At 40.9% G+C, this 14,411-nt stretch overlaps 1 protein-coding gene across 2 annotated transcripts in view; it reads right to left on the bottom strand.

The window, feature by feature from the left end:
- Positions 1-14,411, bottom strand: part of ANO6 (anoctamin 6) — a 186,634-nt gene that overhangs the window by 53,369 nt on the left and 118,854 nt on the right. For both annotated transcript variants that reach the window (XM_082742293.1, XM_082742292.1), the window contains 5 exons: positions 11,409-11,474; positions 10,193-10,480; positions 9,862-9,975; positions 7,725-7,840; positions 1,386-1,520 (listed from right to left, as the gene is read on the bottom strand). In XM_082742293.1, the coding sequence (XP_082598419.1) occupies positions 1,386-1,520; positions 7,725-7,840; positions 9,862-9,975; positions 10,193-10,480; positions 11,409-11,474 (719 nt within the window). The remainder of the gene's footprint in view (positions 1-1,385; positions 1,521-7,724; positions 7,841-9,861; positions 9,976-10,192; positions 10,481-11,408; positions 11,475-14,411) is intronic.

Here is a 14,411-nt window from a genome sequence, read left to right as displayed (position 1 = left end):
TTTAAATGCATGTATTTTAAAAATACTTTAAGTAATTAAAGCCCCAACAGTTCTGAGCACAGGGAGTATATCCCCAAGACCCTGCCCCAGATTTCTGTAAACCAATCTGTGTGAAATAGTAGAAAACATGTGCCGTGACTGTCAGGGTGTTTGTATAAAATGACCTGTAATGAGGACAGCCACAATGCAAGAACCTTATAAAAACGCTAATTTGCACTTTAAAATATATTTTTGAGATGTTGTTTTATGGTTTTTGTTTTTTTGGTTGGAACAGTATACAAAATAATGGAGAATACAAAATAAGTGAGAGACAAATTTAGGCAAAAGGTAGCAACATTCAGCCTCTGGCCCTGAACTCTTATTTTCAGTGAAGAGAAGAGAGTACTTCAAAGACCATCTGCAGTTTTCTAGCTAAGAAGCCATAATGGGTACAAAATGCTCAGAATTCTCCGTTAAATAGAATGGATAATTATGCCTATACATCAGAGCTGCCATGTAAGCTTCCTGCCTCAGGAGCCAGGCTGATGTGCTTGGGGCTAGAAAAATCTGGTCATCAGCTAGCTCATAGCTGGTGCCCAGAAATTTTGATCTGGCTGTCACAGCTGGAGAGAGGCCAGGTGAACACAAGAAAATGCCTGCTTCAGTGTGGCATCCCTTCTAAAGGTTGATACTACCAAAAGCAGAGGCATAATGACAATTCAGAACAGTGTTGGGGAAATTCAATGTTCTGGCATCCATGCTTTTTCCCTTTAGACAGTGCAGCTGGTATTTTAATTCTAACACCAAGCACAAACTAATTGTTTATCACTTACTTTTTTTTCCATAACACTGTAAGGCCTAATTTTTTAAAAGTAGAACAAAAGCAAAAGTATTGTTTACTTGAATTTCTAAACACCAATTTCCTAATATATATTAAAAAGTCATTTCTAAAAGCATAAAAATACCAATTTTATCGAGTTTTGCTTCTGAAATCTTGAAGAAATCCGAGCGCCTCTTGGCTCCCATCTGTAGGCCTGAGCGGAACATTCCTCTGGGGAGCAGAAGTTCAAGGACAATTCTCCCTCCAGACTGCCTTTCTTTTTCAAATACAGTATTGTCTTAAAAATTGGAGTGTTTCCTAAGGGTAATATTCCTGTCAGAAACTGGGCTGCATTATCTAAAAAAAAAAAATTTTCCACTTCACTTAGTTATTACACTCAGGACAAAAGGGATATATTATCCAAGGCAGTAAGTGTTCCGTGATGAGTCTTCTTTTTACTAAAACTGCCTAAGACACTGAAAATAATTGTATGTCTGATCAAAATTTTCAAATTTTTGATTTTGGGAATTTTTGAATCTCTCATCAGAATTTTTCATCACAGTAACAAGGAATAAACAGAACTCACCTCCACGTACAGTTATTTTGATTAAAATAGCCATAGAGAAAGCAAGCCACTCCTACAACTGCGGCCAGCAAGAGCATCTGAGTATAGTAGCCCAGCCAGGCAAAGTAGATTCCAATCTTTTCTCCATAATATTTCCTGAAGAAAGACAGAAAAGGTGATTTTAGAAGACACACCAAACCGCTTTGCATCTTCATCCTAACCTCAATTTCTGATTTTAAATACCGGAGGCTTTAAGCTTAGACCTCTTACTCAATTTATACTTAAAACATGTTCCTTTTCATAAAGACCCCAAATTCCACTAGGAAACAAGTATTTTACATATCCTAGAACTACAGATCACTGGTAAGCCTGATGAAGCAAAGTCAGTTAGAACTGGGCGAAGGAAAGAAAAATGCTACACAGTAACCAAACAGAATACATCACCATCATTCTTTGTAAACACGAACACATCTGATACATTCTCCAAAAGACCGTAACATGCATGAGACAAATGAACATGAACAATCCGCTCCCAGGCACTTGCTTTTGCTTGTCCAGGGAACTCCCCTGGAGTCAGTGTCATGTACATCAGAAATGAATTAGTGTAAATCACAAATACAAGGACTGATGAGAAGTCACTGACAATGACTGAGGAATCCACTGGGCTGTATTCCTTACATCTAGCACTTCCATTTTCTCTAAATTGTGAAAACTGATCAGAGGAAGAGTCTAGAAGGCCCCTTTGGAAGAAAGGAGGTACGGCAGGGAGCCGCACCAGATTATTCCTTTTTTTTTTTTTTTTCCTTAAGATTTTTTTTATTTGTTATTAGACAGAGAGAGATCACAAGGAGGCAGAGAGGCAGGCAGAGAGAGAGGAGGAAGCGGGCTCCCCACTGAGCAGAGAGCCTGATGCGGGGCTTGATCCCAGCACCTCGGGATCATAACCTGAGCCGAAGGCAGAGGCTTAACCCACTGAGCCACCCAGGCGCCCCCACACCAGACTATTCCTAAAAGGGAGACAGATGCAGTTCAGGACTAGGAGAGAGTTGAGAGGTGAGGAGAGCACACTGAGATGATTGTTAGGAGACGGCTGCTTTGTTGATACTTTCCTATACTGAGTCGCTCCCGGCTCAGTACTGGCCCACAGAAACTATATTTACTTAGCTCTCTGCTTCTTTAAAGACCTCTATGAGACTTCCGGCTCAGTAGTAAAGAGCTGGGTTGAGGTCCTTGGGCTTAGCCTGGTGGGGACTAAGCTCTGAAGAAGGCCTGAAGTCCCTGGAGACTCCCTTCAGCCAGGAACATCCCTGGGCTGAACCTGCCGTCAGCTTCAGAGGTCGTAGGCCTGGGTGTAGGCTAATCCCTGGGGATAAGGAAGGACTGGCCCAGACATGGAATCAGGAGTCAGGAGGAACCAAGTGTTGCATTTTTATGTGACTGGGGCTTTGCTGTCTGACTCATAAACTGTACGTCAATGACAGGCTTAGAGTAGTGCTGAGAAAGAAAAGCTTGGCAATGGGTTTGCAACATCTTGGCTGTTAGGCTTTCTGTGATATGTTCTTATCAACCATCCATACTGGAAATGCCACACTTAAAACTGGAAAGAATGTTAGAGGTTACTGGTCCAACTCTCCAATAGTAAAAATATTCTGCCTCATTTAGAGCTAGTCAGGCAGTCCCTGCTTGGATACTTAGCATGACAGGGAGTTCATTGTTTCCAGAGATACCTACATTATATTGGAGGCAAGAAGATCAGAAAGAATTTTTGAATCCAGACCAAAAACTGCCTCCAAGTTCCTGCTGAAAGGCTGGGAATAAAATATAATAATTCTTTCAAATACGATATTGTGATCATTCTTTTTCTGCCAAGAACATTCCAATTCTTAACATCAATTTCTAAAAATTCAGCTTTTTGATCTAAGTTAAAAGTATATACTCAGCAAGGGGTCAGAAAGTTCTAGTAATTGTCACGGCGGTTCACCGCTTAGTTTTCTGTATGCTTACCAACAATTCAACCCCAGACTTTGACCTAACATGTAATTTGCTCAGTACTTTCAAACACATGAGGTGGTCTATTGCTTTCACCTCCTTGAATGAATCCCATCCGATCTTCTCCAACCCAGATTAATGATTCTCTAGCCCTGCACAGAGCTATCACCTGGAATCTCTCCATTTTTCTCTCACGTTGGGAATCCCTGTGTACTGAAGCCATGTTTTCCTCTTCCTTCGTGGAGCAACACCTCCACTACTTTGCACGTTTAAATGGCAGAAGTTCCTCGCACTTATTTAAACAGCTTGACCACCTGTGGAGTTGGAAAGTAAGAAATCACATCCCTTGCAAATTTGAAGTTACTGCTCTCTTTTCTACCCGCAGTGTTGTCACTGAGGAGTTTGGTGTTATTCTGAGTCTTGGTCCTTCAAATGAAGGTTTCTCCTTCTGGAGGTTCTGTTTCTCCTTCTGGACGTTCTCAGGATCTTCTTTTTGTCTTCAGTGTCCTGAGGTGTCATGTTGTCATGGCTTGATGACATGCTGAGGTGACTGGCTGGCTCCACTTTCATCCTCTGAGCCCTCAGTAAGCTCCTTCCATCTGGAGACCCGGCACATTCAGTTCCTGTCCCGAGTGTGCTATAAAGGTGTGTAGGTACAAGTTGTGTCTTTCCACAATGTCAGCTTTACTCACTCATAAAGCAAGATTTGCACAACTGTAACAGCTTTGCGACTCCAAACTCAATAACACTTCCCTGCACATTTGATCTGGCTTCATACACGCCACACAGGGCAAGACACAATACAAAGTCACACAACAGACAGGATACAATGAGGGTAAAAAATTAATGAACCAAATGCAGTCAGTCCCCGAGCGTACAGGTGAGATGAGGACTCAGTCTAGTCCAGGTCCACTCGCGACACTTAGTGCTCATTACATTCAAGCAGTGGAGGGTCTCTCTTATGTTCAGAGACCAATCTGGGGCCGCTGTCTTTCAAATATGGTCAGACAAGGAAAAGTCCGAATCTGGAGAATCTGACAGTTTGCTGCAGAAGTCCTCCCTTTTTAAGGAGTTTTATCAGTCATTAGCCTTCCCAAGCCTCTTCTGGTTCTTCCATCAGCTCTTGGCTTTACCAATCATCAGTTCTTGGTACCACCTGCATGTTCTAGTGTTATCTGTTCTCAGCTCATCTCCTTTGGCTGTCTTCCTGATTCCTGACAGCACAACTTGACACGAGGGACTCCTCATGCTCTCTATTGTTCTGCCATATGGTTCAGACACTGCTCGGATTTCCTCCCCATGTTGTCTCTGTTCTCATTCCTAGCACCCTACTCTTTGTTCATTGCATCTCCCTGACTGATCTTCTCATTTTTATTTCTTCCTGTCCTTTTTCTTTTCTATCTCTTTATATTTTTGCTCTGTGTTCTGTACAATTTCTTCAACTTTATTTTCTAATACTATGATTAGGGTTTTTTATTCTATTACATTTTTAAGAATCACATTTTATCCTAAAAAAAAGGAATGATCCCTTTTTTATAGAACTCCTGTCCTTTCTTACGGATATCATAGTTTCTCACTCTGAGGGTAAAAATGGGAGTTTGGGGGGTAGTTTTTCTTTCCTTTTCTTTCTTTCTTCTTCTTCTTCTTTTTTTTTTTCTGTGCAAAATGTGTTTCCCCCAGTTGCTTTTTCTGGTTTATTTGGTTTGCTTTTTGGAAAAGAACTGATTTTCCCTTCAGGTAATCCCTGGGGCCCACAGTTAAAGGTTTAACAGCCCAAATGCTCAAAGGGTTACTAGTGGGAAGCAAGGAAAGGAAAAGGGACAGGGAATAGTTAGAAAAAAAATACATTTTCCTTAGCAAAATATACTTAAAATAGTGGGGAAATTGTTCTCTTTACCAAAAAAATCAATAAAGGACGATGAAGAACCCAACACCCTGCCAGCAGATGGTTTGGGTTTAACATAAAAGAAAATCACATGTGAGTATCAGCTTCAAATGTTTACATATGCACAAACACCCTCTTTTAAAATTTTATCCTATAGAATACCTGGAGTTAATGAAAGAAAATGCCTCTTTATGATTGTAATCCAGTTAAAAAAATGAAGAAATTAAGAGTATGACCAAATGAAATAGCAAAATAAAATCCCTGATGAAATGACTCTAAGCAATGATCACTAATGGTTGCTATCATCACACACAGAAGAAACAGTACATTATGTAGCTTCTGGTAGAAGTATGAAACTCCACATATTAAGTATTCTTCTACAAAGCTGAACCGCAATCAGATCAAATTTTCAAATGAGGAACAAATTACTTAGCTAAAGCAAATACACAGGACACAGCAACAAGTCCAACACCAGCACAAGGAAGAATGAAGTCAGTAAAATAGAGAATGGAGAAACTCCTCCAAAGTCACAAGGAAGAAAGAAATGGAAAGATTAGAAGACAATTGAGAAATACATTAATTGCGCCATCTGGACCTTGTTTGGTTCTCTGATCTGAACTAAAAATTGTTAAAAAAAAAAAAAGTTTTTGTGATAATCAGGAAAATTTGAACATGGCTTTTTGATGATTGTAAGTATTCAGACTGCATTTAAAAGAGAATGAAATATTAATGAGATATAATGATATCTGGGGTCTTCTTCAAAATGCTCCAGTGGAAAGGGATGAGAAGGAGGTAGAGAAAAATGAAACAAGACTAGGGAGGAGCCCCTCATTTTTGGAGGTGGGAGACAGATACAGGCGGTTTCCTATATTTCTGCCTATGTTTGAAATTTCCCATAAGAAAATGTAAAACAAAGCAAAACAAAAACTCTTCAATGTTTTAAAACTCTTACTTTTAAAGTCAAGTGGTTTTCCCATGTCATTGGGCACTGAGGTGAGGTAGAAAAAACAGGCACTTGGCCCCAGGTCAACCTGGGGGAGCCTGACTCTCCGCTCCTCACTCTTCACATTCAACCCCCAACAAAGTCCCACAGACTCCCCTACCACCCATTCCAACTGTGCTGCTAAGAGTTCTCCTCTGGCCTCTCCGACAGCCTCCTACCTGCTCTCCCTGCTTCCTGGGGCCCCTGTCAGTCATTCCCCAAATTATCTTTGCAATGTGTGAATGAGACAAAATTATGGGAGTACTTAAAGCAACACAAGTGCTTTTTACTGTCCTTAAAATCTAACCTCTTTTCCGTGATCCAGCCACCCCCCTTCTAACCTGTGTCTCATTCTTCTCTTCTTAGCACAGGTCTTCTATATTTCCTCACACTTGCCAGCGACCCTGGACCTCATGGGCCATCGTGCAAGCTGCCAAGAATGACTTCTTTCTAATCCACAAAATCCTGGCTCCTTTTCACTCTCCAGGTCCTAGTTCATCTGTTGCCCGCTCAAACGTAACTTTCTTCACTTCCTTCCCCTCACCCCAACTCATCATGGCATTTCTTCATTTCAATCAGAAATTTTGTTTACTTCTTTGCTTATTTTTAATTGTTTCTTCATTATTTTTGGTCTGTCTCTCTCTCCAGCAGCCTTGCCCAAACAACAAAAGTTTCTGGAAAGCAGCTGACCTTGGTGTTTTCAGAAAATAAATGCTGAGCTAGTCATCACACCTGGTTAGATATAGTGAAAGAGTTTCTAGCAGCGGATATAGGGAAGCAGTGAAAACTTGCATCTCTTACCATACAATTTAAGCTAACTCTAACATTTACTCCTGTGTAATGAGGACTATGGTAAGTTTTTATTCCCAATTTTGGGAGGTAACCTCTAAACCTTTGGAATTTCCCATGAAAAGGGTGTCTTTGTTACTCACGAAGAACCCCTGGGACCCCACCCAACAGCTGATGCCAGTGAGGTGACTCATGGAGGGCCCTTAGTCTGTGCTAATGGGATGACTCAGGACGGAGACTGGTCGGGCCAGGAAGACCAACCATGTGACTGGAGGACTGGGGGGCTTTGAGCCATAGTATGTTGGGAAAGGAAGGGGCTGGAGACCGAGCCACAAAGGCAATGACTCAGTGACTCTTGCCTATCTAACAAAGCCTCAATAAAAAGCTGTGGGCAGGGGTGCCTGGGTGGCTCAGTGGGTTAAAGCCTTTGCCTACAGCTCAAATCATGATCCCAGGGTTCTGGGATCGAGTCCCGTATTGGGACTCCTCCTCTCTCTCTGCCTCTCTGCCTACTTGTGATCTCTGTCTGTCAAATAAATAAATAAACACCAATCTTTAAAAAAACAAAACAAAACAAAACAAAAAAACGCTGTGGGCAATGAAGTTCAGGGGTCTGGGTGAGCTTCCCTGGGCGGCAATCCTCTTCGAATACTGTCACTTTGATGCCAGAGAGCAATCTGAGTCCTCCCACTGGCACGCTCTCTATACACCTCACCTGATAAGATCCAAGGGCTGCTTTTTGTATATACTTCGTGGATGAGCCCACTCCCTGTACAGAAGGTACCGTTCACTCGGGCAGCTGACATCCTCTGACTTATGGTTGAAGGTGCACTGTGAAGCAGAAGCAAACAAGTGAACATATAAGCACTAGGTGTTCACAGAACTGTTGATTCAATATGGTACTCGTACGTCACAGGAATAGGGGGCTCTCCTTTGCTGGAAGGGATGGATAGGTCATCTAATTCTTAGTGATTTTCAACCAGTGGTATTATTAATCACTTGCGGCCACTTGCAATTGTGGGTGGGGAGGAATACCTGGTTGTTATAATCCTAGAGAACACCTCAGGTACCTGGTGGGAGCCCCAGAGATGCCTTATATCCCACAAGCATGCCAACTCCTAAACAGTTAAAAACTGGGCTGCTCAAGTGCAAAACAGCCACAGTGGAGGAACACCTGCTAGCCACACTCTCCCTGGATGCCCGGGAGGAACCAGGGCCTTAGCTGGTTAGTACCAAGGTCAATTCTAAAACCCAGGCATCTTTGTCCCCCCCAGTTCAGCAGTTACTCTGGAACAACACGCAGAATATGAACAACAAAGAAGTATGACATATTATATACTTTATTTACTCAAAAAACAAAGGTTCCTGCCTCTACATAAACTCAGTCACTCTTCCCATCTGACTCGTTTTTCTCCCTCCTATACTAGAACCAGATTATCACCAAGTAAGCCTTAACATAGGTCCTGACCTCCATTCACTTCCCTTCCAAATGCCACACGAGATCCCTCCTTAGGCTGGATGTGGGATCACTGCAATTGAAAGAGGCTTTAGCGGGAAAGAACTGGGCATGGGCGGATGCCAACTGAATACTACTGAACTTTGGCATCCCACATTAATATTCATGACAGCTATTCTTAAGTATCCCTAAAGTTTGTATCATGCTATACTCACTAATTTTGCCGGCAAATATAAAACACATGGACCCTCAGTCTGGGCTGCCATATTGGGTCTCTTCACCAGGAAATTCAGAATCTACTCCATTCAGCTCTCAGCTCTCTATTTACACATGTGCCTCAAGTAGCTCTTTTGTATCCTAGTTTATTATCATCTACAGTACATTTCAATAACGCCGTCATCCACACATACACGTACTACCCAGCAGAAGGATCAATCTCACTCTTGGCTTTCTTGGTCTTAGAGATTCAGAAAAATTGATAGTGAATGTGACAAAGCTATAGCACACTATAATATAGTGTTTAATTTATTTCAATGACAGAATTTACCTAAAGAGCTTAGATATAATATCCCTGCATTTATGGAATCGTTAAGGGTCTGAAGCAGTCACATTTTACAATTCTCATTTCATGAGAGATGTTATCGGCCACAGAAGTGCTCTTGAATTTGAGGAGCTGCTGTCATGTCAGAACGGAGTCCTTAAAAAATGTCAACACCCTGCAGTATTGCCATCAGGACGAGAACTCTGACAGATGCCTATGTAAAAGCCTGATGATAGTCTAGGACACAGGAAGAAAATGGTATTTCAGGGCGAAAAAGCCCATGTTCTAGAAAATTATGAGTGAGAAGATCTAACACGTATTTTACTTAAAAAGAACCAATACTTTTCTAGTTGATAACAATATCTGTCAGTAATTATAAAGAGAGCTATTGCTTATACTACATGCCAGGGATGGTGCTAACATTGGACAGAGATAATTTAATTAACCCTCATAACTCTATGGCATAACTCTATGATGTAAGTATGATAATTATCCCCATTTTATTGATGAGGAAATTGAGGTACTGAGAGCCTTAGTGACTTTTATGAGGTCATCCAGCTCGAAAGTGGGAGAGCAAGCCCCAGAGCCCGTGCTCTTACCTGCCCACCAGCAGAGCTCTATATGCGCACTACAAGATGCCTGCTATTTCCATCATCCGTTCATTGACTGTTCAAACTGACGGCCTTCTCTATGGCCCAAAATAACCCAGTTCCTGCCCTCAATGAGCTTGTAACCTTGTCATAGACGATCTTCATTTTATAGAAGAAGAAACTCAAGGTTAAGAAGATTAGCCCTTCTCTATTCACAGTAAAGTACACCTTGGGTATTTTATTTCGTTCTTGCCACTTGACTTACATCATGGAGAGGGAAAGCCGCTTTGTAGATCCCAGAGCTGACAAGTTTGTTAATTCCAAACTTTTTAACATTGTCTCTTATTTGATACATGACCCGAGAGAGGATGAAGTAAACCTAAAAAAAAATTATAAAACAGAATGAATGCATTAATGTGTAACTACCCAATTATTGTTACTATTGTAACAGGAATCTGCTTCCTTTTCAGTGAGGGGTTGGGGGGAGGGGAGAGCTTTTAAAAACGAAACTAAACCAAGCACACCAGACCACTAATTATTCAAGCAGGAGGTTCCAAATTACTCGAAGACAGAAACTACATTTGGTTTAGACTTACAATGCGGCTTCTGGTGGCTGGATTGAAGAAAGTATCTCTATCCTGAATATAAAAATCATTCATCCGGTTCTTCTCAAATGGGGCAGTGAAAAACTCCTGCTCTGGCTTGATGATACTTTCATCCACTTGGAGGACTTTGGTAAACCAGCTGAAATTACCAAAGGCTGAGGACCGGGTTTTCAGATCATTGGGTTTCAGAGGCAATTTGATGTGCATTATCTCAGCGTACGTACATAACACCTCCCATGGGGCATGTACTTTTACAAACACAAGCTTATCATCCAAAACCTACAATGGGAGAATAAAAACATACCAGGAAACCGATTATTTTCATAATTTTGAAACACGTATGGATTGTTCTTAGGTTGCTGGTAGTCAAAACATAGGACGCTGGTAAAGATGAAGATAAAATAAAAACAGACTTGCATGCCATCAGATATTTTTGCCTTAAAGATAATTTCTTGGTTCAAAATTATTGAGCAAGTAATTAAAGTCATTTTTATACATTCAGAAAACTACTATTATTTTAAATGAAGAAAAAGCAAACTTGTTAATTTGCCTATCACTCCACCCAAATTGGTGACTAAAAAGAAAAACATTAGACTATTCACTGCAGTGCTATTTTAACGATAATTGTAAAATTTTTAACCCAGAGCAGGACTCATTAGTATATTATATATCTTTTAAATGTCATGTTATGTGTCCATAAGAAAAAGATGTCAATATAGAAATGCATCTACTACATATTAGCAGAAAGAAAAGCAAATTATAAAACTGTGAAATAATCATCCCCCTTTTTGAAAGGGAAAAACAGATATGTTTTGAGGAATAAAAAAGTTCAGTGGGACCACAAGATTTATTTATGTATAATTAGAATATAGAGGATTTTTATTTTTGTTATTCTTATATTCACTACTTTTTATAAGCCATTGTTTATAAAATAAGAGATCTTTTTTAAAAGCTCTTAAAAGAAGAAAATGATAATTTATACATGCATTCAGTATTACATTCTTTGGCTCCTAAAAAAGGTATACTGACTTTGATCAGAAACAAATACATTCTATAATGCAGATTTTGAGGGATGCCCCCCCCCTTTCCGCCCAGCCTAGGACATCACTCGAATTGCAAGCTTCAAATACCAGTCTAGCATCCCAAATGACATGTAGCTTCCCAAGAGCAACAGTCAGCCAGGAATAGGAAAGGATCCAACACTTACCGATCTTGTTGCTTCTAAATGCAGGCCATCACAGATGAGGTTGGATTCATATGCTTGTCTTTTTCTCTGTCAAAAGAAATTGAAAAATATGTTAGGCCCTGTAGTTTGGCCAAGGACAGAGAAAGTCTTTTTAAAGACAAAGGAAACCAAATCAAACCAGTTTGAATCGGATGAAAAGATAGATCTGCTCAAAAGGGCACGTAAGCAACCAAGGTGCTCTTGCTGTTGGTGATTTGTGGGTGTGTTGGATTCCTGCGATGAAATGCAATGGAGTGTACTTGGATTCACTTAGCACTCTCGAAGGCCTTGGTTGTCCCTATGGGTTTCAGGCCATTCGGGATGCATAAAAGTCTCTGGCTTTGATTCAATTCCAAAACTTTTTTTTTTTTTTTTTTAATTATAAGCAGTCTGGCACAAAAAAGGAGGTTTCTGAGTCCCATTCACTGATGTCATTTACCAGATCTGGCATTCTAGACATATCAGACATACAGATGGTTCCAATTTCAGATATATATATTTCATCTCTACATACCTTGAACAAATTCAACAAACAAACAATTTTGGCAAAATTTGAAAGAATGTTTTTCTCTGCAAGATTAAAATGTCCATGAAGGTATAAAACACCTATAAACCTACAAAAACAGGGAATTAATTGATAATAGATCTGTCTGTGTCACGTGGCCATTTGAAAAGGTGCAGAATGTACCATATTTATTGATATTAAATTCTATCTGGCTAGGCTTTTGTCAGGTTGTGTCCTAAGCTGTAAGGAAAGCATGTCAAGGTAGAGACTTAGTTAACCTTTTAAAAGAAGGTTTTTGGTGATGAAACAGCTATATTGCATCATGAAATCAGAAAAATGAGTGAAGACAGGGGTTCAGCATACAAACTCTACAACCAGACTGCCTGTGTTCAAATTCTGGTGCCATCACTTATCAGCTCTTCGACCCTTGGCAGAAAACAAACTCTCTATGCCTCATTTTCCTTCTCTATTGAATAGAAAAAGCCTAATTTCCTTTTGAGGTTCTCATGAGGATTGTGGAATTTAAACCACATAAGGCACGTAAACTAGAATTTCCATTTCTAGTCATCACAGAAGATTAATTAGACCAATTCACCCACTGAAGACAAGTGAAAAAGTTGGACAAAAAAATCCCCCCAAACAAAAAACATTTGTCTTAACTTGAGCAGTTAACAAGCTAAAGGAATTAGTGGATCATGGCCTAGGTAATCCAAGGGACACAGCAGTCAAGACCACTTTGCCCAGGGAGCGCCATTCATGATTTGCCAGTTGCCAAGGGGAGGAGGAAAGGCTGAGCTGCAGTGCCATCAAAGTGCTGAGAACACAGAAAGCAGCTAATAAACAGAAAGCAGATGGTGCTGCATGAAAAAGGCCAGAGGCCACGAAGTGAAAAAATACACGTAGTATTTGGTTAAATATGAGTCCAAGTGGAATCCCTAACATCTTTTGTAGAAGTATCAGAAACAGAATATTGGTATGATTTTTATTTATTTAGTAAATGATGTGATACAGTACTTACGACACGCCAGAGGCTGGTCTAAGAGCTTTACAAATGTAATACATTTAATTGCTTCTTACAATTTGAGCATGCAATAGTGAGAGAAAAATCAGCAAGAGCTACACTCCCTTAAACAGGAACAAGCAACCAGACCTGCTATATCCCCAACTTTAGCTTGGGAAGCTCCTTTAGACTCATCCTGCTTCAAACTAAGCAGTATTTCTTCACTCCAGATCCTAACCTGCATTTTGATTCTTGCATGGTAGTCCAGTTCTTGTGCCTGATAGCTTCTTTCTTTACTACTGCTTAAAAGCACTTTTCAAGGGTGCCTGAGTGACTCAGTAGGTTAAGCATCTGGCTCAGGTCATGAACTCAGGGCTGTGAGATGGAGCCCCGCATCGGGTGCCATATACTGGACGTGGAGCCTGCTTTTTCTGTTGCTCCCCCCTCCAAATAAACAAACAACAACAACAACAACAACAACAACAAAAACCAAAATAAAACATTTTAATCCTGCAAACAATGTTCAACATGGTGCTTGGCACGGAGTCTATGCCGAATGCTGGCTTGTTCAAAGACTATACTCAACAAATGCATATTAATTCCTTCTACAAACACTCTTGTGAGCATCCTTCAAAGCACTGAAAATTCAAAGAATTTAAAGTAGTTTGCTATGGGGGAACTAGAGAGAAACTCAGCGTCCAATGACCCAAGACCTTCTTCTGATACAGAAGGACTAAAACATTTATTCGTGTGTTTCATGACAGCGTAACAGGCATTTGCTGTTCCTTATGGCGCCTTCAACACTGCAGCTCTCCCCACAGCCCATGCCCACTACACTGGTGAAAAAAATACATTCTCCTTCCCGCTCTCCTGTGAAGTTCAGCTATTTGCACATGAGCGAGGCCTTGTCAATCACACCAACCCCTCCAGACCCTCTCTCAGAAGCCAGTGACACAAAGAAGCTGGGCCCAACAGAACTCATTCGAGGGTGGTTTGGAAAGCAAATGCCAGTTCCCGAGATAGCCGAAGTAGAGGTTACAGCAGATCGGAGCCGCTGCTACTGACCAGCAACCATGCTTTCTCTCCCAGAATGACTCTGCAGTGAGATTTGGGGCACTGCTCAAGGCTGCCTGGTTTCCAGGCTTTTCTGTCCAACCCTTCAGAGGAACTTGTGAGCTCCCTAACATTCCTCTGATAAACTCCTTGTTTGCTTATGTTAGAGCTCATTTCTGTCACTTGCCAGCAGGAATCGTGACTGGTTCGGTAACCGTGAACTAGGGAGAAGTTGTTAGGCTGAAACTGACATCACTGTACAGTGGGGAGCAGGTGCTCTGAGTACACCAGACACTCTGACTTCCTCTCCTTCAGGGAAGATGACTCATCCTGCGTCTGTACAAGGGGCAACCCAGACTGACCCATTAACAGGATTCATGACTGTGTCTTCTGTATGCTTTTGAAGTCAGTCAGGAAAGATTTCAGT

Source organism: Mustela nivalis (genome assembly GCF_964662115.1).
Source record: "Mustela nivalis genome assembly, chromosome: 7".
In the NCBI taxonomy this organism is placed as follows: Eukaryota; Metazoa; Chordata; class Mammalia; order Carnivora; family Mustelidae; genus Mustela; species Mustela nivalis.
The sequence above is the reverse complement of the archived record's forward strand: the minus strand, read 5'-3'. Positions and strand labels throughout refer to the sequence as shown.